The sequence below is a fragment of the Aquarana catesbeiana genome, linkage group LG05 (assembly GCF_042186555.1).
Source record: "Aquarana catesbeiana isolate 2022-GZ linkage group LG05, ASM4218655v1, whole genome shotgun sequence".
Lineage (NCBI taxonomy): Eukaryota > Metazoa > Chordata > Amphibia > Anura > Ranidae > Aquarana > Aquarana catesbeiana.
In genome coordinates, this window is record NC_133328.1 from 211,136,607 (window position 1) to 211,160,992 (window position 24,386).

The window sequence follows — 24,386 nt, forward strand, 5'->3', positions numbered from 1 at the left end:
TTGCAAGTAATCACAATTTATCCGTGAAAGAGAATAAATATCTCTCTCAGGGGAATAAGTGCCTTCGTCACACTCCCACATAATATGGTTGGGAGAATGAGGAGGGCTAATGGGGGTACACGGATCTTCCGCTTACAGGAGAGAAGTGCTATGTCAAAAGACATCAAAATGATGTTTCATTAGTTGGAGTGCAGAATATAGTTTTTGTTGAAATTATTTATTCCAGGGTGGTTGTATATGGTTAGTCTTGCCCTAGGCTAAATACTTCAGTTAGAAAGGTACTGTTAATAACTTTGGTATTGATGAAGATAGTTTGAATTATTTTGGGATTTTAACCCTTTTAGAGTAAACAATTACATATTTTATTCATATGTAACTGTTTAGATATGTTAATTCATAAAATTGAGGTTGTATTGCTTCAGATTAGAATAAACAAAAACATAATTCTTAGGAACTAGTTAGGTAATAATATATTTGTTTTAAGAAAAGAAAGAAAAAAAAAAAAAAAAAAAAGCTTCCATTACTTCTGGATTATTGAACATATTTGTCCTAAAAAGTAATAAATCTATTGTTATTACCTGATAATATATAACTGAACAAGAATTTCCTTATTTCACTTATATATTCTAAGGCTATATGAATCAGAAGTAATAAGAAATATAACTGGAATGTAACATGATCCCACACAGTGTGTGACTATCAGAATGCAGTTACATTCAGTTATAAATATAGGTTTTTTATAGAGAACCATCTCTTAGTATAATAAATGAAGAGATATCAGGAATTAGGATGTCAGTCCATTGAATCTTCTTGGTCCATGGATGATGTGGCATAACGGCCTCTTTTGTGAGAATGATGATTCCCATTTTGTTCCGGAATTTTCTGGGTGCTGTCTGAAGGTGAAGATGATGCCATTCTTCTGCTTGTGGGTTCTGTCAGATTTAATTTTAAAAGGGTTTGTTGTAGTTCATCTGCTGATCTGCTTCTGTAAATTGTACCTTGGTAGTTAAATCTGACTGAAAAGGGGAAGCCCCATTGATACATAATGTTGTGGCGTTGCAGTTCCATTAGTTGGGGTTTCATGGATCGTCTTTTAGTAATAGTAAGTTGGGATAGGTCAGCAAAAATTTGATAATTGTGCCCTTGAAAATTAAGTTCCTTTTTTTCTCTTGCAGCAATTAGTATTTGTTCTTTCGTTCTGTAATAATGAAATTTTGTGATTATATCACGTGGGGGTCCATCTTTCTTTTTGGCTGTGAGGGCTCTGTGTACTCTGTCCAGTTCTAAACGTTCAATAGGGATTACTGGCTTTAGTTCTTGTAATAGAGCAGTAATAGTAGATTGCAGGTCTGTCACAGTTTCAGGTATTCCCCTTATGCGCAAGTTTGAACGTCTGGCTCTATTTTCGTAATCTTCAAGCTTAGTTTGAAGTATTAAATTCTCTTTTTTTAATTGTTCCAATTCTGTTATATTTTCTTGGGTTGTAATTTCAATTTCATCCATTTTTATTTCTAAGGCTGCGGTGCGGTTTCCCAGCTCTCTTATTTCTTTGGTTAGGCTGTTTGTTATTTGGTCTGAGGTTTGTTTTAAAGCCTTATGAAGCATCTTTTCAAATTGTAATAATATTACTGGGGATACTGAGGAGGCTTGTGGAGAAGTTTGTGAGAGGATTTGTTCTGTATCTGACTCAAATGGAGAGTCTTGCTGTGACATTTTCTGTCTGTGAGAGCGCCCTGATGCTGTATCTTGTGAGGTGACTGGAGCTGCTTCAGCTGCAGTGAGTGCCTGTGAGCTCTTTGTGAGGTGATTTTTATTTCTGCCACGGTTTCCTCCCAGTACCATATTTCCTGCCCAAACTTTCACAGTTTGTTCCCTGGGGCAAAAAGGTTCAAATGGATACCTTTTGAGCCTGCAGACTCCACTTTGTCCTTCTCTTCTCTCCTCAGCGGTGTGGAGCTCTAACAATGCATGTCTGCTCCGCTAGGCTCCGCCTCCTGCCCCCTTTTTAGATTTTTCTTTTTAGTAGAAATCTGAAGATCTGTTAGGGCCTGTGGTTTTGTTGGATTTAAGACATGTAATAGCATGGAGAACTTCCAGTGTTATTTCAGCTTCTATTTTTATTTATTTATTTATTTATTTATTTATTTATTTATTTATTATTTAGGGTGTAACATGTAGCTCCTGCCTCCTCTCCCCCACCCCACTCTTTGCTCCATGTGACAACAAGTGGGGGATCTTCTCTTTTTTTATAATTTTTTTGTAAAAGGAAAACTTAGCCTTTGATCTGACATGGCTTTCAAAAGAGTAGGGTAATTTCTTGGAAGAGTTTTTCCACCAGGGCAGGGCGAAACAAAGTCAATGATTGGTACAGCTGACACAGTATAGATGTGACATTCTTGATGAAAGTGGAGGAGTTGACAATGATTGTGTTGTCAGGTTGGCGAAGTTTGCTAGACTTAAAATCTTTTGAATTGGATTGAGCAGATTAGCTAACATAGGTCCGGGTTTCTTGGCACATGCATAAAATTCCTTCTAGTCCAGCATAGTTGTTTTTCAACTCTGTCATTCAGGAGTAAGTTTAGGTCCATAATGACAGTATCAACCTGTTTACATAAGGGCGAGCAAAAAAGGGGTCATTCTTTATAAATAGATCCAGTGACTTGTGCTTGATAAGTAATTCTGGAAAAGGGGGGGGGGCAGAAGAAGAGGAGAATAGACAGAAGAAAAGGGAGATGCAACACAGAAAGGGGTTATTAATGCTTATGGACATGATCAAAGTTGGGAGGTCACCTTTACCACCCTGGTGCATGGGTTGGCATAAATAGTAACCAGGTTAAGAATAGATAAGGGAGCAAAGGAGGAGGTAAACTGCAAAATAGGAGCAGTTGGGCACATCCACTGCTTAGACCAGGGAATGTTTAGATTGTGCTTGAGTGGAATGCTCTGCAGTACAAGGGATTCCAAAAAGTTACTGTGGTCCTCTGGCCTTGTGTATATAGAGACCATTCAGTAATAGTAGGGTACTATAGGTTTCCTGCAGGGAGCCTATGGGAGGGTGTCCCACCTGATTAGCTGTATGTCATCATATTACAGGTACCACCGCATGGATTGAGTAGTGTTTGGGTCTTGCTTCCTCAGAGCTTCCCTGCTGGCAGGTTAATGCAGTAGCAGTAGCAGTATCATGGCTGGTAAAAAAGTGCACATGTGGGGTGGAACTGCAATTTGCTTCTTCCAGGGAAAATATGTGTTAGGCACTGCTAGAATTCCTGTGAACTCTTACCAGTTGATAGCTGCAGCTGTGTACTCCATCCATTTGTGAAGGAAGAGAGAGCTGAGTGATGGGTCCAAGCACCAGCAAGCAAGGATGGTGAAATGTATGCATCCAACAGGATCTTTCTGAAAGGGCCAGGGAGAAAGGGGCACAAATGGGGAAGGTCTGGGTCTGCTTTACTGCTAGGCAAAGTAGCACATGCAGCCACATGGACCAGAGCACAATCACTATCCATCTTGTTCAACTGCTCGTGAATACCCTATCCTGTTCTCTGTAACTTTTAAATGATGATAATGTTCCTTTATTTTTATATTTTTTTAAGTACCCTTTTCTTATTCTATATGGCTTTTAAAACTTTTGACGTTAACCACATAGTTTTTCCTTTTAGCCCTCTAGGCTTATTGCCCTTGGGAATATATATACTACCGGGCCGTGGCCTTTCTGCAGCTGGGCCGTGGGCATGAGACACCTGGGCGGGTGGCATGAAAGAGCCAGGCGGGCGGCATGAGACAGCCGAGCGGCCAGCATATGAGAGCTGGGTGGATGGAAGAAGCGAAGGAGCAGGCAAGCAGAGATGACATCATCTCTCTCTGCCCCCTGCATAACCACTCTTCCGCCCTTACAGCCAGTGTTCTGTCAGCCTCAGTGTTGGAGGTGCGGCGGGGAGCAGAGAAATTACATCATCTCTTACTGTCCACCCTGCATCACCGCTCTCCTGCCTTCATTCGGAACCCACCACTGCACAGAGGCCTGCCTCTATGCTAAATGGACCACTGCTACCACCAATGCAGTGGTGGCAGGCAGTGTGGCAAGTGACATTCTGCATCTGGTGACAGACAATGTGGCAGGTGGTGTGGCAAGTGACATTCTGTATCTGGTGACAGGCAACATGGCAGGTGGCGTGGCAAGTGACATTCCGCATCTGGTGACAGGCAATGTGGCAGGTGGCGTGGCAAGTGACATTCCACATCTGGTGACAGGCAACATGGCAAGTGACAAGTAGTAATAAGGGGGTAGTGGCTGCGCTGTAATAGGGGGGAAGGGGGAGGAGTGGGGATCGACAGGGGGGTAGGACTATGCTAAAAAATATTAAAAATCATGTGACCGTGGTGAAATAAGGCAAACTCAACTATGGGTGTATAATCAAATACAATTAGAATATAAAAATGTAAGCACAAACACAATATCTGTATATATATAAAATAAATATATATATACCAGCAAAAATCATATGCAAGGATAGGTGAATCTACTAGGAAAAAGGCATAAATCCAAAGTCTATCGTGATAACATAAGAGATACCTCCAATAACATTACTAGAACCTTGTCTGTAGCAAAAATATAAAATAATCAACAAATAAATCCACACATGAAATAATAAATAATGTGAATACAAAGTGAAAAAAGGTGTCCATAAACAGTAGTCCCAGTGATTGGTGTTGGTGTCCCGCCAACACTTGGCGAAAAAAATACCATAAAAATAAAAAATGATAATAGTAAAAAATGACACAAACTAACAGCAGTCCCACCACCAAATTTAACAATCCTGGATGTGAATACGATGTTGAATGAATCAGGGGAAAGGAAGAAACCAGTGTGCTGACAGGTGGGGGCACCTTCGTGTTCCCAGGCCCCTTACCTTACGGCTGTAAGGTATACAGCATATGCCAAAGAAGCTCCACAGGCGGGGGAGTTCAGCAATACCGCAGATAACGTTGATTGATGTTGCCGTGTATCATATATGAAAAAACAAAGAGCGAATGCTACATAGTATGATACCGTTTGGTTTAGAGGCACAGGTGGGAGAGAGGAGAGGGGGGTTTGCACTCACTTTTAGTCAATGAGCGCACGCCTCAACCCACGAACGCCGAGCTCGTATAGTCCCAAGTTCTGGATCATCTGAGGGACTCTCCCCGCTTTCAAATCCACCACCCGTTATGCAGAGTTGTTTAGTGCGGTATATAAAAAACAGAAACCGCACATAGCATAATCCCGTCTAACACATACTTTATTAAAATATCTCTAAAACTCGTACACTTACATTTAAAAACAGCTGGGGGGTAAAACATCCACGAGCGCCGAGCTCGTCACGTCCAGCTAGTGTGTGGCAGCGTCCCGTGCTCCTGACGCGTATCGTCACGTCACGTGACTTCTTCAGAGGATAGCACGGGATAGAAAGCCAATGTTTATAAAGGGTCCCCATGTGATGGACACACGGCGGCCATTTTTCCGAAGGACGCTGATGTAAACAATATGACAGGCAAACGGCGGCCATTTTCCCAGAGCCACTCTACATACAGAGTGTCAAAAGGTGCAGTAGGTCGAATTATTTAAAACGCAATTGATAATAAAATGAACGTAATGTCCGATGGACGGCCCAAGACTGCAATGAAAATCACAAAGAACTTGCTTGGGCAAACAATATATGTGTATGTGCTGCATTATGTGAATACATCGAACGACTATTGTAAAGCTCATAGGCTAATCCATATAAGCAGAAAAAACAGAGGGAGTGTTATAAAAGAAAATTATAAAAGAGGATGCATATATATAGATAGATAGTCATGGAGACTGCAAACTGAGCAGCTGGTGGCCATATACAAAGTCCGCCATGCTGTACAGTATCCATTTAAGATAGTGTATAAATGGTGCCACCTATTTGGAAATGGCCATTATATCTAGTGGGGACATGGTCAACCCGTCATTGCGGGGATAGATAAGGGAAATTGCTGGACTAAGGGACAAGAGTGTTAGTAATGTAACAAGTACTATAAAAAGGCTCACGTGTACAAGGAGCACATGGTGAGTTATTATGAACAAACTGGTGAAAATGTTGAGAGGGAGAGAATATATATATATATATGTTAGATTATTTGACTTCCAATTGAGTGATAATGATGGACATGGGGACAGGAAATCCAGTGGTCAGTGAAAAAAGAGAAAAAATTTATAGAAAAAATTCGAAAAAACTATTCAAAAAACGGAGGTCTCTGGAGCTCGGGAGATGTCAGACACCAACTATACAGATACTCAAAGCAGAAATAACTTTACGTTAAACAGAATGAAAACTTAAATATAAGCTAATAGCCTGTGAGTCCATAATGGATTATATGGATAGATGATTACATCATAAAAAGACATAAAAAAATATGAAAGAAAAAACACTGGAGAGAAATATAAACAGGCAAAAAGGTGCAAGGGGGGGAGGTCTGATACTAGAAATCGCTTATAAAGCAATTAAGGTCGAACTCAATATTGAGTCCCTTTGGTGCTAAAGTATCCATGGAGTATATTCATTTAGACTCCAATTTGCTTAGAGCCCTCACTTTGTGGCCTCCTCGCCATGGTCTCTTGTAGGGTTCAACCCCCCAAAATTTCAGATGTCTAGGATCTCTATTATGGTGTTTGTCAAAATGCCTAGAGACATTATGCTTGTCGAAGCCATTTTTTATGTTTTGAACATGCTCCTTAATACGAATTCTTAATAATCTTTTGGTGCGGCCTACGTACTGGAGGCCACAGCTGCACTCCAATACATAGACAGCACCCTCAGTATTACATCCAATGAACTCGTCGATGTTGAATTCAGTGCCATTACTATTTGATTGAAATGAAAATACTTTTTCGTTCGGGTGTTTAGTTCGGATACAGGCATAGCAATGTTTACACGGATAAAATCCTTTTCCAGTAAAGAAGGAGAACAATCTTTTTGGAGGATCAATCACGCTTTTGACTAGTCGATCTCTCAGGGTCGATGCCCTTTTGTATATAAATACAGGTTTTTCTGGTAGTATATCTCCCAGGCCTTTATCTGATTTTAGGATATGCCAGTGACGGGATATAATATTTTCAATCTTCTTGTGTTGGAAATTAAAATCAAGTATCAGGGGAACTTGATCTTGTTGGCGGGTATGTGTCTTGTCTTCCAGTAGCCCCTGTCTTTGCATCCGTCCTACCTCCATTATTTTATCATTTATAAATTCTTGGTCATATCCTTTTTCTGTAAACCTTTTACCAATCATCAGGGCCTGTGCATGGAAATCCTCATCTAAAGTGCAGTTGTGTCTTAGTCACATTAACTGACCTTTAGGGATGTTGAATAGCCAGTTCCTATGGTGGCAGCTATTTAGAGGCAAATAGCTGTTGCGGTCAACGTTTTTGAAAAAATTCTTGGTAATATATTGGTTGTTATTACGTGAGATCTCCAAATCTAGAAACGGAATGGACTGTTCTTCAATTTGCCAGGTTAATGTAATGTTACTATTGTTGTTATTCAGTTTGAGAAAAAATGATGTTAGACGATCTCTTTCACCCTCCCATATAATAAAACTATCGTCGATGTATCTTTTAAACATACGAAGTTCTTTCGGGGATCTGAAAACACCACTTCCTCTTCCCATTGGGACATAAACAGTCCTGCAATACTGGGGGCAAATTTCGCCCCCATAGCCACTCCTGTTTTCTGGTAGTAAAATTGTTTACAATACCAGAAATGGCTATGTTTCAGGCAAAAATCTAGGCACTTCACGAGAAATTTTCTTTGGTGAAGGGGGAGCTTGGTGAATTTTCTCAAACCCCACTTCGCGGCTTCACATGCCGCGAAGTGGGGTATGATGGTGTAAAGAGATGACACATCAGCTGTCGCCATCCAGATGGTGCCGGTGTCATTTCTCCCCTCTAATAGCTGGAGCATTTGTTTCGTATCCCTCAAATAGGCTTTCGTGCTTTGGACTGCAGGCTGAAGGTACTTGTCGATATACTCGCCCAGTCTTGCTGTAATTGATTCTATGCCGTTTACAATTGGTCTAAAAGGGGGGTTAGTTTTATCCTTATGGATTTTGGGTAGTGCGTAAATAATTGGTGTTCTGCAGGCCTCCGGGACCAGGTATTTAGCTTCTTTCTTGTTGAGTATGCATTTTTTAAGGCCTAGTTGGACTACCTGTTCAAGCTCTTTCTTCCATTTGAATATAGGATTATTGGGAAGTATAGTATATGTATTTGAGTCTTCTAGTAATTTCAGCATGCCATTGTGATATTGTTCAGTGGTCAAAACCACAATGCCACCACCTTTATCTGAAGGCCTGATGACAAGGTTCTTCCTTTTGGTAAGTTTTTGAATGCCAGTCCGTATCACTCTGGGTTCCTCTCTTTTCTTGTATGTTAAGTTCTTGATTTCTTCTGTTACCAGGTCCTTAAACACCTCTATATGGGTGTTGTTCTTAGGTTTGGGATTATAGATGGATTTGTTCCTCAGACTACTATGTAATACCGGGTCTTCTTGTGCAGCAATGGTACTGATGGGTTTGTCCAGTAGATATTTTTTAATATTTAATTTTCTCACATATTTTTGAATACTGATATATGTTTCAAATTTGTTTAAGTTCTTTACCGGTGCGTATTTTAGCCCTTTGTCCAGCACTATAAGTTCTTCCTGGGTTAACGGCGTGTCTGTGAGATTGAAGATACCTGCCCCTAGGCTGCCCTTTTCCTTTTGCTTTCTCTTTCCTGCTCTGCAGCCTCTTTTTCTTTTTCTGTAGGGCTTTTTTTCTTCTTTGTTTCTTCCAATCGTCTCGGGGGATGGTGGTCCGTTCCTCTCTCTAAAAAAGATCTATTTTGACCATGTTCGTATTGGTTATCATTTTGATATCTTGCATCTCTGTCTAGATCTTGGAGATCTCTCAGAGGGGCATAATAATTGTACGTATGAATTGGACTACGTTCCCTCGGCCTATAAGGTGCATAAAATTGTTCTCTGCTATCTCTAGGACTACGTTCCCTAGGCCTATAAGGTGCATATGGTGGATCTCTTCCTTCTCTGGGTCCATAATGGTAGTTGGGGCCTGGACTTCTATCACGAGGCCTGTAGTACTCGTGTTGCCCGTATTGATTTTCTCTTGTTACATAATGTGTATAGGGATATGCTGGATATCTCTCTTGTCTGTATGGTTCTTGTGGCGGTCGTCTTACATCTCTGGATGTGTTCGAAGGTTTTGTCCAATAGGGTCTTCTGTTATTATTCCTTCTATTATTAGGTTTCTTCCATCCTTGTTGTGGAGTACGTGGTGGATAGAAAGGTTGTCTCCGAGTATTGTATGGAGTGTTGTTACTGGGATGTCTGTATCTGGTATCAGTATCTGGATATCTTGAGGAATCATCTCTGGAGGTGTAATTCTCTGGCTGTTTCCGGGGAGTGCCTGACCGAGGAGGTCTAGATATAGGGGATAGGTCAACCTGACCTGAATTAATTTTCACCATCTTTTCTGGGGTGGATGATGCAGAGATGGGTTCAGTCTGCCCAATATTATTCTGCCATTTAAATACTAAATCTTTTTTGAAGTCACCAATATCTCTCGAGAATTTTTTACTTTTTCTCTGTTGGACTTCGGCATCTTTTCTAGAGAGATCTTTATTAAGTTGTGTAGTAAGGCGTTGAAATTCTTCCGTATCTTTATATGCCTCAAGTTGTGTTTTAAGGTCAGATATTGTTTGATCTACCTTTCTAATTTTCTTCTGTTTTCTTTTTAGCAGAAATTTTAACAATTCAATGCCCTTCTCATTGAAAAATCTGAACCACTCATCGATGGATTCTTGATCTGTAAGGCCATCATTCAGGGGCACGTCCCATCTTAAACGTCTGGGTACAATATTTGCCTTGATGTATCTGTCAAAAGTGGTGACATCCCACCACATATTGACTTTCTTCTCCATATTGTGACCTAACTTGCGTACCAAGCTTTCAATATTACTATCAGGTGTTTTATCTTCACTACTAAAAATAGCGTCTAGGTCAACTTCTCTACGTTCTATAAAGGTGAAAATATCCATAACTGCAGCAGGGGTCATAAAAAGGAGTGGGTGGAGAGAAAAGACTGTGTAGAAGACTCCTGCGCTGTCAGAGGAATCCTATACTAAGGGAGTACTGCTGCAACACACAAAAAACTGCTCCAGAACAGATCGAAAAAATAGTAGTAATAAGGGGGTAGTGGCTGCGCTGTAATAGGGGGGAAGGGGGAGGAGTGGGGATCGACAGGGGGGTAGGACTATGCTAAAAAATAATAAAAATCATGTGACCGTGGTGAAATAAGGCAAACTCAACTATGGGTGTATAATCAAATACAATTAGAATATAAAAATGTAAGCACAAACACAATATCTGTATATATATAAAATAAATATATATATACCAGCAAAAATCATATGCAAGGATAGGTGAATCTACTAGGAAAAAGGCATAAATCCAAAGTCTATCGTGATAACATAAGAAATACCTCCAATAACATTACTAGAACCTTGTCTGTAGCAAAAATATAAAATAATCAACAAATAAATCCACACATGAAATAATAAATAATGTGAATACAAAGTGAAAAAAGGTGTCCATAAACAGTAGTCCCAGTGATTGGTGTTGGTGTCCCGCCAACACTTGGCGAAAAAAATACCATAAAAATAAAAAATGATAATAGTAAAAAATGACACAAACTAACAGAGATGATTCCTCAAGATATCCAGATACTGATACCAGATACAGACATCCCAGTAACAACACTCCATACAATACTCGGAGACAACCTTTCTATCCACCACGTACTCCACAACAAGGATGAAAGAAACCTAATAATAGAAGGAATAATAACAGAAGACCCTATTGGACAAAACCTTCGAACACATCCTAGTAGATTCACCTATCCTTGCATATGATTTTTGCTGGTATATATATATTTATTTTATATATATACAGATATTGTGTTTGTGCTTACATTTTTATATTCTAATTGTATTTGATTATACACCCATAGTTGAGTTTGCCTTATTTCACCACGGTCACATGATTTTTATTATTTTTTAGCATAGTCCTACCCCCCTGTCGATCCCCACTCCTCCCCCTTCCCCCCTATTACAGCGCAGCCACTACCCCCTTATTACTACTATTTTTTTTATCTGTTCTGGAGCAGTTTTTTGTGTGTTGCAGCAGTACTCCCTTAGTATAGGATTCCTCTGACAGTGCAGGAGTCTTCTACACAGTCTTTTCTCTCCACCCACTCCTTTTTATGACCCCTGCTGCAGTTATGGATATTTTCACCTTTATAGAACGTAGAGAAGTTGACCTAGACGCTATTTTTAGTAGTGAAGATAAAACACCTGATAGTAATATTGAAAGCTTGGTACGCAAGTTAGGTCACAATATGGAGAAGAAAGTCAATATGTGGTGGGATGTCACCACTTTTGACAGATACATCAAGGCAAATATTGTACCCAGACGTTTAAGATGGGACGTGCCCCTGAATGATGGCCTTACAGATCAAGAATCCATCGATGAGTGGTTCAGATTTTTCAATGAGAAGGGCATTGAATTGTTAAAATTTCTGCTAAAAAGAAAACAGAAGAAAATTAGAAAGGTAGATCAAACAATATCTGACCTTAAAACACAACTTGAGGCATATAAAGATACGGAAGAATTTCAACGCCTTACTACACAACTTAATAAAGATCTCTCTAGAAAAGATGCCGAAGTCCAACAGAGAAAAAGTAAAAAATTCTCGAGAGATATTGGTGACTTCAAAAAAGATTTAGTATTTAAATGGCAGAATAATATTGGGCAGACTGAACCCATCTCTGCATCATCCACCCCAGAAAAGATGGTGAAAATTAATTCAGGTCAGGTTGACCTATCCCCTATATCTAGACCTCCTCGGTCAGGCACTCCCCGGAAACAGCCAGAGAATTACACCTCCAGAGATGATTCCTCAAGATATCCAGATACTGATACCAGATACAGACATCCCAGTAACAACACTCCATACAATACTCGGAGACAACCTTTCTATCCACCACGTACTCCACAACAAGGATGGAAGAAACCTAATAATAGAAGGAATAATAACAGAAGACCCTATTGGACAAAACCTTCGAACACATCCAGAGATGTAAGACGACCGCCACAAGAACCATACAGACAAGAGAGATATCCAGCATATCCCTATACACATTATGTAACAAGAGAAAATCAATACGGGCAACACGAGTACTACAGGCCTCGTGATAGAAGTCCAGGCCCCAACTACCATTATGGACCCAGAGAAGGAAGAGATCCACCATATGCACCTTATAGGCCTAGGGAACGTAGTCCTAGAGATAGCAGAGAACAATTTTATGCACCTTATAGGCCGAGGGAACGTAGTCCAATTCATACGTACAATTATTATGCCTCTCTGAGAGATCTCCAAGATCCAGACAGAGATGCAAGATATCAAAATGATAACCAATACGAACATGGTCAAAATAGATCTTTTTTAGAGAGAGGAACGGACCACCATCCCCCGAGACGATTGGAAGAAACAAAGAAGAAAAAAAGCCCTACAGAAAAAGAAAAAGAGGCTGCAGAGCAGGAAAGAGAAAGCAAAAGGAAAAGGGCAGCCTAGGGGCAGGTATCTTCAATCTCACAGACACGCCGTTAACCCAGGAAGAACTTATAGTGCTGGACAAAGGGCTAAAATACGCACCGGTAAAGAACTTAAACAAATTTGAAACATATATCAGTATTCAAAAATATGTGAGAAAATTAAATATTAAAAAATATCTACTGGACAAACCCATCAGTACCATTGCTGCACAAGAAGACCCGGTATTACATAGTAGTCTGAGGAACAAATCCATCTATAATCCCAAACCTAAGAACAACACCCATATAGAGGTGTTTAAGGACCTGGTAACAGAAGAAATCAAGAACTTAACATACAAGAAAAGAGAGGAACCCAGAGTGATACGGACTGGCATTCAAAAACTTACCAAAAGGAAGAACCTTGTCATCAGGCCTTCAGATAAAGGTGGTGGCATTGTGGTTTTGACCACTGAACAATATCACAATGGCATGCTGAAATTACTAGAAGACTCAAATACATATACTATACTTCCCAATAATCCTATATTCAAATGGAAGAAAGAGCTTGAACAGGTAGTCCAACTAGGCCTTAAAAAATGCATACTCAACAAGAAAGAAGCTAAATACCTGGTCCCGGAGGCCTGCAGAACACCAATTATTTACGCACTACCCAAAATCCATAAGGATAAAACTAACCCCCCTTTTAGACCAATTGTAAACGGCATAGAATCAATTACAGCAAGACTGGGCGAGTATATCGACAAGTACCTTCAGCCTGCAGTCCAAAGCACGAAAGCCTATTTGAGGGATACGAAACAAATGCTCCAGCTATTAGAGGGGAGAAATGACACCGGCACCATCTGGATGGCGACAGCTGATGTGTCATCTCTTTACACCATCATACCCCACTTCGCGGCATGTGAAGCCGCGAAGTGGGGTTTGAGAAAATTCACCAAGCTCCCCCTTCACCAAAGAAAATTTCTCGTGAAGTGCCTAGATTTTTGCCTGAAACATAGCCATTTCTGGTATTGTAAACAATTTTACTACCAGAAAACAGGAGTGGCTATGGGGGCGAAATTTGCCCCCAGTATTGCAGGACTGTTTATGTCCCAATGGGAAGAGGAAGTGGTGTTTTCAGATCCCCCGAAAGAACTTCGTATGTTTAAAAGATACATCGACGATATTTTTATTATATGGGAGGGTGAAAGAGATCGTCTAACATCATTTTTTCTCAAACTGAATAACAACAATAGTAACATTACATTAACCTGGCAAATTGAAGAACAGTCCATTCCGTTTCTAGATTTGGAGATCTCACGTAATAACAACCAATATATTACCAAGACTTTTTTCAAAAACGTTGACCGCAACAGCTATTTGCCTCTAAATAGCTGCCACCATAGGAACTGGCTATTCAACATCCCTAAAGGTCAGTTAATGCGACTAAGACGCAACTGCACTTTAGATGAGGATTTCCATGCACAGGCCCTGATGATTGGTAAAAGGTTTACAGAAAAAGGATATGACCAAGAATTTATAAATGATAAAATAATGGAGGTAGGACGGATGCAAAGACAGGGGCTACTGGAAGACAAGACACATACCCGCCAACAAGATCAAGTTCCCCTGATATTTGATTTTAATTTCCAACACAAGAAGATTGAAAATATTATATCCCGTCACTGGCATATCCTAAAATCAGATAAAGGCCTGGGAGATATACTACCAGAAAAACCTGTATTTATATACAAAAGGGCATCGACCCTGAGAGATCGACTAGTCAAAAGCGTGATTGATCCTCCAAAAAGATTGTTCTCCTTCTTTACTGGAAAAGGATTTTATCCGTGTAAACGTTGCTATGCCTGTATCCGAACTAAACACCCGAACGAAAAAGTATTTTCATTTCAATCAAATAGTAATGGCACTGAATTCAACATCGACAAGTTCATTGGATGTAATACTGAGGGTGCTGTCTATGTATTGGAGTGCAGCTGTGGCCTCCAGTACGTAGGCCGCACCAAAAGATTATTAAGAATTCGTATTAAGGAGCATGTTCAAAACATAAAAAATGGCTTCGACAAGCATAATGTCTCTAGGCATTTTGACAAACACCATAATAGAGATCCTAGATATCTGAAATTTTGGGGGGTTGAACCCTACAAGAGACCATGGCGAGGAGGCCACAAAGTGAGGGCTCTAAGCAAATTGGAGTCTAAATGGATATACTCCATGGATACTTTAGCACCAAAGGGACTCAATATTGAGTTCGACCTTAATTGCTTTATAAGCGATTTCTAGTATCAGACCTCCCCCCCTTGCACCTTTTTGCCTGTTTATATTTCTCTCCAGTGTTTTTTCTTTCATATTTTTTTATGTCTTTTTATGATGTAATCATCTATCCATATAATCCATTATGGACTCACAGGCTATTAGCTTATATTTAAGTTTTCATTCTGTTTAACGTAAAGTTATTTCTGCTTTGAGTATCTGTATAGTTGGTGTCTGACATCTCCCGAGCTCCAGAGACCTCCGTTTTTTGAATAGTTTTTTCGAATTTTTTCTATAAATTTTTTCTCTTTTTTCACTGACCACTGGATTTCCTGTCCCCATGTCCATCATTATCACTCAATTGGAAGTCAAATAATCTAACATATATATATATATATTCTCTCCCTCTCAACATTTTCACCAGTTTGTTCATAATAACTCACCATGTGCTCCTTGTACACGTGAGCCTTTTTATAGTACTTGTTACATTACTAACACTCTTGTCCCTTAGTCCAGCAATTTCCCTTATCTATCCCCGCAATGACGGGTTGACCATGTCCCCACTAGATATAATGGCCATTTCCAAATAGGTGGCACCATTTATACACTATCTTAAATGGATACTGTACAGCATGGCGGACTTTGTATATGGCCACCAGCTGCTCAGTTTGCAGTCTCCATGACTATCTATCTATATATATGCATCCTCTTTTATAATTTTCTTTTATAACACTCCCTCTGTTTTTTCTGCTTATATGGATTAGCCTATGAGCTTTACAATAGTCGTTCGATGTATTCACATAATGCAGCACATACACATATATTGTTTGCCCAAGCAAGTTCTTTGTGATTTTCATTGCAGTCTTGGGCCGTCCATCGGACATTACGTTCATTTTATTATCAATTGCGTTTTAAATAATTCGACCTACTGCACCTTTTGACACTCTGTATGTAGAGTGGCTCTGGGAAAATGGCCGCCGTTTGCCTGTCATATTGTTTACATCAGCGTCCTTCGGAAAAATGGCCGCCGTGTGTCCATCACATGGGGACCCTTTATAAACATTGGCTTTCTATCCCGTGCTATCCTCTGAAGAAGTCACGTGACGTGACGATACGCGTCAGGAGCACGGGACGCTGCCACACACTAGCTGGACGTGACGAGCTCGGCGCTCGTGGATGTTTTACCCCCCAGCTGTTTTTAAATGTAAGTGTACGAGTTTTAGAGATATTTTAATAAAGTATGTGTTAGACGGGATTATGCTATGTGCGGTTTCTGTTTTTTATATACCGCACTAAACAACTCTGCATAACGGGTGGTGGATTTGAAAGCGGGGAGAGTCCCTCAGATGATCCAGAACTTGGGACTATACGAGCTCGGCGTTCGTGGGTTGAGGCGTGCGCTCATTGACTAAAAGTGAGTGCAAACCCCCCTCTCCTCTCTCCCACCTGTGCCTCTAAACCAAACGGTATCATACTATGTAGCATTCGCTCTTTGTTTTTTCATATATGATACACGGCAACATCAATCAACGTTATCTGCGGTATTGCTGAACTCCCCCGCCTGTGGAGCTTCTTTGGCATATGCTGTATACCTTACAGCCGTAAGGTAAGGGGCCTGGGAACACGAAGGTGCCCCCACCTGTCAGCACACTGGTTTCTTCCTTTCCCCTGATTCATTCAACATCGTATTCACATCCAGGATTGTTAAATTTGGTGGTGGGACTGCTGTTAGTTTGTGTCATTTTTTACTATTATCATTTTTTATTTTTATGGTATTTTTTTCGCCAAGTGTTGGCGGGACACCAACACCAATCACTGGGACTACTGTTTATGGACACCTTTTTTCACTTTGTATTCACATTATTTATTATTTCATGTGTGGATTTATTTGTTGATTATTTTATATTTTTGCTACAGACAAGGTTCTAGTAATGTTATTGGAGGTATTTCTTATGTTATCACGATAGACTTTGGATTTATGCCTTTTTCCTAGTAGATTCACCTATCCTTGCATATGATTTTTGCTGGTATATATATATTTATTTTATATATATACAGATATTGTGTTTGTGCTTACATTTTTATATTCTAATTGTATTTGATTATACACCCATAGTTGAGTTTGCCTTATTTCACCACGGTCACATGATTTTTATTATTTTTTAGCATAGTCCTACCCCCCTGTCGATCCCCACTCCTCCCCCTTCCCCCCTATTACAGCGCAGCCACTACCCCCTTATTACTACTATTTTTTTGATCTGTTCTGGAGCAGTTTTTTGTGTGTTGCAGCAGTACTCCCTTAGTATAGGATTCCTCTGACAGCGCAGGAGTCTTCTACACAGTCATGGCAAGTGACAATCCACATCTTGTGGCAGGCAGCATGGCAGGTGACATGGCAAGGGACATTCCACATCTGGTGACAGGCAACATGGCAGGTGACGTGGAGAGTGACAATCCACATCTCATGACAGGCAACGTGGCAAGTGACAATCCAAATCTTCTGCCAGACAACGTGGCAGGTGACATTCCACATCTGGTGACAGGCAACATGGCAGGTGGTGTGGCAAGTGACATTCCACATCTGGTGACAGGAAACATGGCAAGTGACAATCCACATCTTGTAGCGGGCAGTGTGGCAGGTGACGTGGCAGGTGAAATTCCACATCTGGTGATAGGCAACGTAGCAGGTGGTGTGGCAAGTGACATTCCACATCTGGTCACAGGCAATGTGGCAGGTGACATGGGAAGTGACAATCCACATCTTGTTACAGGCAGCGTGGCAAGTGACAATCCACATCTGGTGGCAGGCAGCGTGGCAAGTGACAATCCACATCTGGTGGCAGGCAGTGCGGCAATTAACATTCCACATCTGGTGGCAGGCGACAGTGGCAAGTGACACGCTCAGGGCCCCCACAGATTCTGTATTATGGTGAGTTGAACTATTTCATTTATTACTACAATGTAATAATAGAAATAATGTGCTTCAATCACCCTGACACCATATCACGCATGGTGCCATGATGATTGAAGCGCTAACACCAGCTATTGCCTATAAAAAATCATTTCCCCCGCGTGAAACCCCCCCCCCCTCGGTCCTTGGCACAATTTTCTTTCACGCAGCCGGTTCCCGGTGCCAAAAAGGTTGGGGAACGCTGATCTAAGGTATTTAGTAAGAGGCATGGTGGATTTTTTGGAAAATGAAGTAACCATAGTAACATTGTACTACTCTAAGGAAGTGTTTTTTATTTATATTTATTTATTTATTTTTTTAATTCCTTTATTATTTATGGCAAAGTTTCTTAAATACAGCAAGTCAAGTCATTTTCGTATGTATAGATATATTTAGACGACATAGTTCAAGAGTCCAAAAACAAAACAAGACTTTTAAGGAATCGTAGTTGACAGTTTTAGAATTGCTTTGCCTATACGGTAGCATGTATAAACATAGAGACCAGGAGGCCCAAAGTGCCTCTAAAAACATTTACCATGTTAACCAAAACATTGAGTGTACATCGTTTAAGTGAGTGAATCAGATACAATCATCTTACTAACAAAAACTGAATGATCTTTAAGTTTCTTATGGTCGCTACACTTATATTACAGCTGTGGCAATGGCTGCAGTGCTGAGACGTAGATTTGAGGAGAGAGAAAGAGGAGAGAGGGGGAGAGGGGGAAGGGGGGGAGAGAAAAAAAGGGGGGGTAAGAGGTATCCTACTCCCGCATGGTTAACAAATGTCACAGTATAATGCTCAGTGCGTGGGAGAATTAATTCCATAAGGTTTTGGAGTGAGCCACCTCCTTCAGGAACGCATTTGTGCAAGTGAAGTGTCTCCAGGGCCTCCACCTGTCTCAGGAATTGTTCTTCCGTGTTATGTAGAGTAGCTGTCAATTCCTCCATACGGAGTATACAATTGACTTTGGAATACCACAGGACCCTGGTTGGTGGTTGAGATTGCCTCCACAATGCAGGAATACATGCCCTTGCTGCATTAAGGAGTTGCATTGTCAGTGTCTGTTTATATTTCCGAATGGGTCTCTCGGTCAGGTGTAGGAGACATGCGGCCGGGTTACCTTTCAATTCCACTGAGGTCAGGTTTTTGATGGTTGTTGTTACCTCCTCCCAGAAAGATCCCAGTGCAGGGCAGGCCCAAAAAATGTGGAGGATATTGCCAACTTCCGCATTACACTGCCAGCACTTATCAGGAGTAGCATCATCCTTTTTGTTGCGTATATAGGGGACTCTGTACCAACGGGAATTTTGTACCAGATTTCCTGGTATTGGTTCGCAATGGAGGACTTGTGTGCCAAGATTAGAATCTTTTCCACCTGTCGTGGTGAAAACTGAATCCCTAAGTCCTTTCCCCATTGGCAGACAAATGTCAGGGTCGACTCATCGGTCTGGGTTGTCAAATAGCTATAAAGCAGAGAAAGCGTATGTCGAGAAGGTTCCCCTGTACTGCATAATAATTCTAAAGGGGTGAGATCACGTGGGGTATATGATGCCTTCTGCAGAGACTGCAAGAAATGTCTGAGTTGGTTGGTGCTTAGGTTATCTAATGGTGGGTCAGCAAGTCTAGAAATAGCTGACAGCGAGGGGAGCTCCTCCTGTGGCCAGACGTCAACTAGGCAGAGTTTTCCTGATAGAATCAGTTGTCTCATCCCCATTCTGCTGGTGAGACCAGGTAAAAAATCAGGGTTTCCTATGACAGGAGTCATAGGGGAAGGTAGCGATGAGAGACCCGTGTTGTGAAAGATTGACCTGGCTACCATGAGGGTGGCACCAATCAGGGGATGGTTCCTCAGGTCTTCTGGAGGTAGGGAAGTGAGCCAAGGGGATGTCAAGAGAGGGATGGAGGCATCCTCAATCTCCATCCCCACCCATTGTTTGGAATCCTTATTACAATGCCAGTCTACTATCCTCAAGAGGTGCACTGCCCTGTAGTACTTAAAGAAATCAGGGAGACCTATGCCCCTTTCTCCTCTGGCCTATATAGTACTTGCGTTTTAGTCCTGGGTGACTTATGGGCCCAAATGAAGTCTCTAATTATCTCCCGAAGCTGTTTAAAAAATGTCAAAGGAACCCGAATCGGCATAGCTTGAAGTATGTACAAAATTCTCGGGAGGACCGTCATCTTCAGGGCGTTGCATCGCATGAACCAAGTCAAGGTCAGGGAGTGCCAGTTGTGGAGGTCAGTTTTCAGTCTATGTAGCAGGGGTAGATAATTAGAGGGATACAGGTGCGCCAAGTCCGGAGTAATGTCAATGCCCAGATATCTTATTGATTTGTCTGCCCAATGAAATGCAAAGGACGTGTGCATGCTATGAACTTCAGAGTCAGGGACGGTTATATTCAGCACTGCGGACTTGGCACAATTGATCTTAAAGTTTGACAATTCTCCATACACCCGTAGAGCTGCTAGGATATTGGGAAGCGAAATGCGCGGGTTGAAGAAGAAGAAGATCAAATCATCGGCGTAGGCTGCAATTTTATGGTGCCCTGAGGGCTTTTGCACACCGGTAATAATTGGGTCGCCTCTTATGTAGCACAGAAAAGGCTCAAGGGTCAGGATAAAAATGAGGGGAGACAGGGGGCATCCCTGTCTCATCCCTTTCGCAAATGTGAAAAAATCAGAGCGCCAGTCATTTACCCGTACAGCCGCTGACGGGGTGGAATAGAGAGACAAAATCCATCTGAGCATATTGGGGCCTAACCCAATGTGGTCCAGGGTGGCCCAAATAAAATGCCAGGCCACCCTGTCGAAGGCCTTTTCTGCATCTGTTGAAAGCAAGAGAAAGGGCCTTCTGGTGGAACCGACCGTGTGGATAAGATTGAATACCCTGAGGGTGATTTTTATTTTTTTAAACATTATGTTTGCTTATAGCAGTGAATTTCATTGCTATGAAAAAAAAAAAATTTACTGAATGAAATTGATTCATTCAGTTTGTTTTGTTGTGATTAGCTGTGATTGACAATAGCTGTTCACATGACACAGATAGGCTCTGATTTGCCTAGTCTGCACCATGTGATCACTGTGACCAATCACAGCTAGCAACACAATTGTACACAATGGATGGCTTGAAAGGAATACATCCATTGTTTACAATTGTTATGTGACCTGCTGTGATTGGTTACAGTGGTCACATAGTACCAGCAGTGGGCCAGTACAGTGATCAGTTATCGGCTGAGGTACGGCTGAGGTGCAATCCGGGAGGATATCATATAACGTCATCTGGATCAACGAGAGTCTCGCCCAGCCGCCAATTGACAGTGGGCTGAGCGGTGAAGTGGTTAATGCTTAAAATGAATTATTAAACATATACAATTTCTCTAAATAACATCTCTGGGGGAAGTCCTTAAAATGTCTGTGAAATGGTGTGTTTTGTATGATGTATACATTCTACTGCGAAAAAACTGACATTTATAAAGAAAAAAATGCTGCTTAAATTGCCAGTAAATTACAGCTTTGGCCACTTACTTCTGTTTGTAAACAAAGGGGCCCAGGATTCCCCTCACTGATACTAAACCTCTATCCTAGATGAGAGCCTGGCATAGATGTTAATGTGAGACCTAAAAATAAAAAATGGCATGGAGTTCCCCTTAAAAATACATACCATACCCTTCGCCTTGATGAGGGTCTTATTTGAATGTCAAATAGACCCACACATAAAAAAGAAAATGGTGTGGACCTTCCCAGTTCCATACCAGACCCTTTGGGTCCGATATGAGTTTTAAGAAAGAACACCATGCTAAAAATAAGAAAAAAAATGATGAGCTCCTTACAAAATTCATACCAGACTCTTATCCAAGCATGAAGCTCCACAAGCGTAAATTGAGAAATCAAAAGAACCGGGTGGAAAAAAGTCAGCTAGACAATGGCTGTTCAGAAATTCTGACAGCCAGTCATGCTGTTTAGATGGGATGATAAAGCATATAGCACTTCCTATTGCCCACATTGAAAACATCAGACTATTTTCTATGTTCTTGAGAAAACCACATGTTTCTAAATAGGAGCTGTTATCATTCAGGGATATTTTCCTTTAGGAGATATCTGCCTTTCCATGGGCAGCCTTAATTATTAACCCCATATGATCAATTAATTACTAACAGCAGCCTTATGAAATGCCAAAGATAATATTTACTAACGGCAACTTGTATATTAACAAATGCCAAAACTATACCTATATTGGAAATATATTGTGCATTGACATTAAACCATGGGAAATGTTTTGGAACCATCAAGACATGGCTGTGAATGTGCTCATTGGCTATCTAAAATCCTTTTTTTAACTCTGTGAAAAAAAAATATTATGTATGTTAAAATCCAACTGAATAACTTGGAAAGAAAAAAATTATCACAGATTTCAGTAGTGGGGAACTGGCCTTAAACTAAAGAACTGAGGACAACCCAGCACCTGAAAAGGCTCAGCAACTGAAACCAGATGAAACGACAGGCACAGAGCAGTCAATGGATAATATGTTCTGCTTTATTTTTGTGTATAGCTTTTGGCTGCCATATGTTTTTATGTTGTTGTTAAAGCTTGTTAGGCAGACAGAAATATTCACCCTGCCATTTTACAATTATCCTGTTACAAAGCTTAATAATAGTTATACAATATAGGCGTGATAAAATCAAGTGTTTTTGGCTGCTGTACAACAGTAAGCCTTTGGCACTCCCAGGCTATAAAATTTTGATTTAAGTGGACAAATCTTTTTCCTGGCTACCAATGTATGTTTCCAACTCTGCATTCCCTCTGAAAGGCAACTTGGTCCACTTATGTTGAGAATAGTTTCCACTGTACACGCTGTGATCTTCAATAAGGGTTAAAAGTTACAGGTTTTAAAATCTATCTGTTTAAATGATTGGTTGACACTTGAGACACTATTCAAAAGGTATTCTCATATAGGAAAAATAGGAAATTGCAAAGGATTACTATTATACTGCACGGTACGTCTCAGTGATCCTAGTTGTCAGACGAAAACTAAAAATCCCCTGTTGATCTTCAAATGTTTGTATCCTGTAGTTCGTTTTGTAAGCTCAGACAAAATGGATTACTATAGTAAGCTTAGTGTATTCTGGATGTTTTGGCATTATTATTGTATTACTCAGAAAATTAATGAAATCTTCCTGTATGATGGAACATCGAGAACTCCCTGACACATCTTGTAACATTTAACAGTTATTGAGCCATATTGACAAAGCATGCCTAAGGCATCATTGATTTCTATGGCAAGCAACAGCCTATTCAGTCAGCAACTACCTGTATATACATTTTTAGAATGTGGAAACAAATCTTGTAAGAGGATATTTAATTTTATGTTGGCTATGTATTAAAATTAGGATGAACAGGAAGAATAACCAAATATGTTTTTGTTTCTGTTAAGACTTAACCAAAGGCTTTACCTTTAACTCTTACATTTTTTATATATTCTTTTTAGGTTGTTAATGAATCTTGTAGATCAACTATGGATGATGCCCAAAATGTGCCTAATTCAATAAACATTTATAGATTGTCCTTTTACTTTGCTTATTTACAGTGTCTTATAATAGATACCAAAGCTGTACAGGTGCATAGGCTGTACAATCTCCTATAATACAAAATCAGCTTAAAACTGAACCAAAGCTTCCAGCATGTCCCTGGGGCAGTGAAAAACATCCTTTTAGGATGATATCATTTTTATTCTCCTTTAAGGTGCATCTGTTATTAAAGACTAACAATCTTTTGCACAATGTTACAGTTACACTCAATTTAGGGTTTAACATGTAACATGGTACAAATGTGGTGAAGGAAGTGGTGGGTAAGCTTTGGAAAATACCTAATCTTTGAGATTCAGAGTTCTTTAAAGCCAATGGGAAACCTCTTGCATCACGGTTCATTACGTTCATCAAAAAGTTGGTTCCCTACCATGACTCTGCCTCGCTGAGTCAGTGAAGGAAGTTGATGCCTACTCTTCCAGCCCAGCCTGATCCAATTCCAACTTTTCCAGCCCAGTCTGATCCGATACCTGCTCTTCCAGTCTTGTCTGATCTAATGGGACTCTCTTCCAATCAGTTTGTTTTATTTACAGCACACTGCAGTGGAGTAAAGCCTGATTGTCTTAGAGTGCAGCCCCTTCCTCTTCCGGGTTGTATTATGATGTGTCGGGGACATTAGTAAAAGATGACTGTAAGAGATGACTGTACACACGATCAGATTTCCTGACGGGAAATGTTGGATGTGAGCTTGTTGTCGGAAAGTCCGACTGTGTGTATGCTTCATCGAACATTTGCCGTCGGACTTTCCGCCAACAAATGTTTGATAGCAGGTTCTCAAATACGCCGCCAACAGAACTTTGTTGTTGGAAAGTCCGATCATGTGTACACAAGTCCGCACACAAAAGTTCACACATTCTCAGAATCAAGTACGAGCCAGAAGTGCTCGATCTTGTAAAACTAGCGAGATAGCACATTCGCCACGTGGCAAATTTTG

At 40.6% G+C, this 24,386-nt stretch overlaps 1 protein-coding gene across 4 annotated transcripts in view; it reads left to right on the forward strand.

Annotated features, from left to right (window-relative positions):
* SUGCT (succinyl-CoA:glutarate-CoA transferase) overlaps positions 1–24,386 on the forward strand; it is a 1,840,030-nt gene that overhangs the window by 1,634,533 nt on the left and 181,111 nt on the right. The window contains exon 14 of one of the 4 annotated variants that reach the window (XM_073630531.1): positions 17,690–17,829. The exons of the other annotated variants lie outside the window; for them this stretch is intronic. Within the exon in view, the coding sequence (XP_073486632.1) occupies positions 17,690–17,814 (125 nt within the window). The 3' untranslated portion in view covers positions 17,815–17,829. Of the gene's footprint in view, positions 1–17,689; positions 17,830–24,386 lie in introns of those variants that run through there. 4 annotated transcript variants of the gene reach the window in all.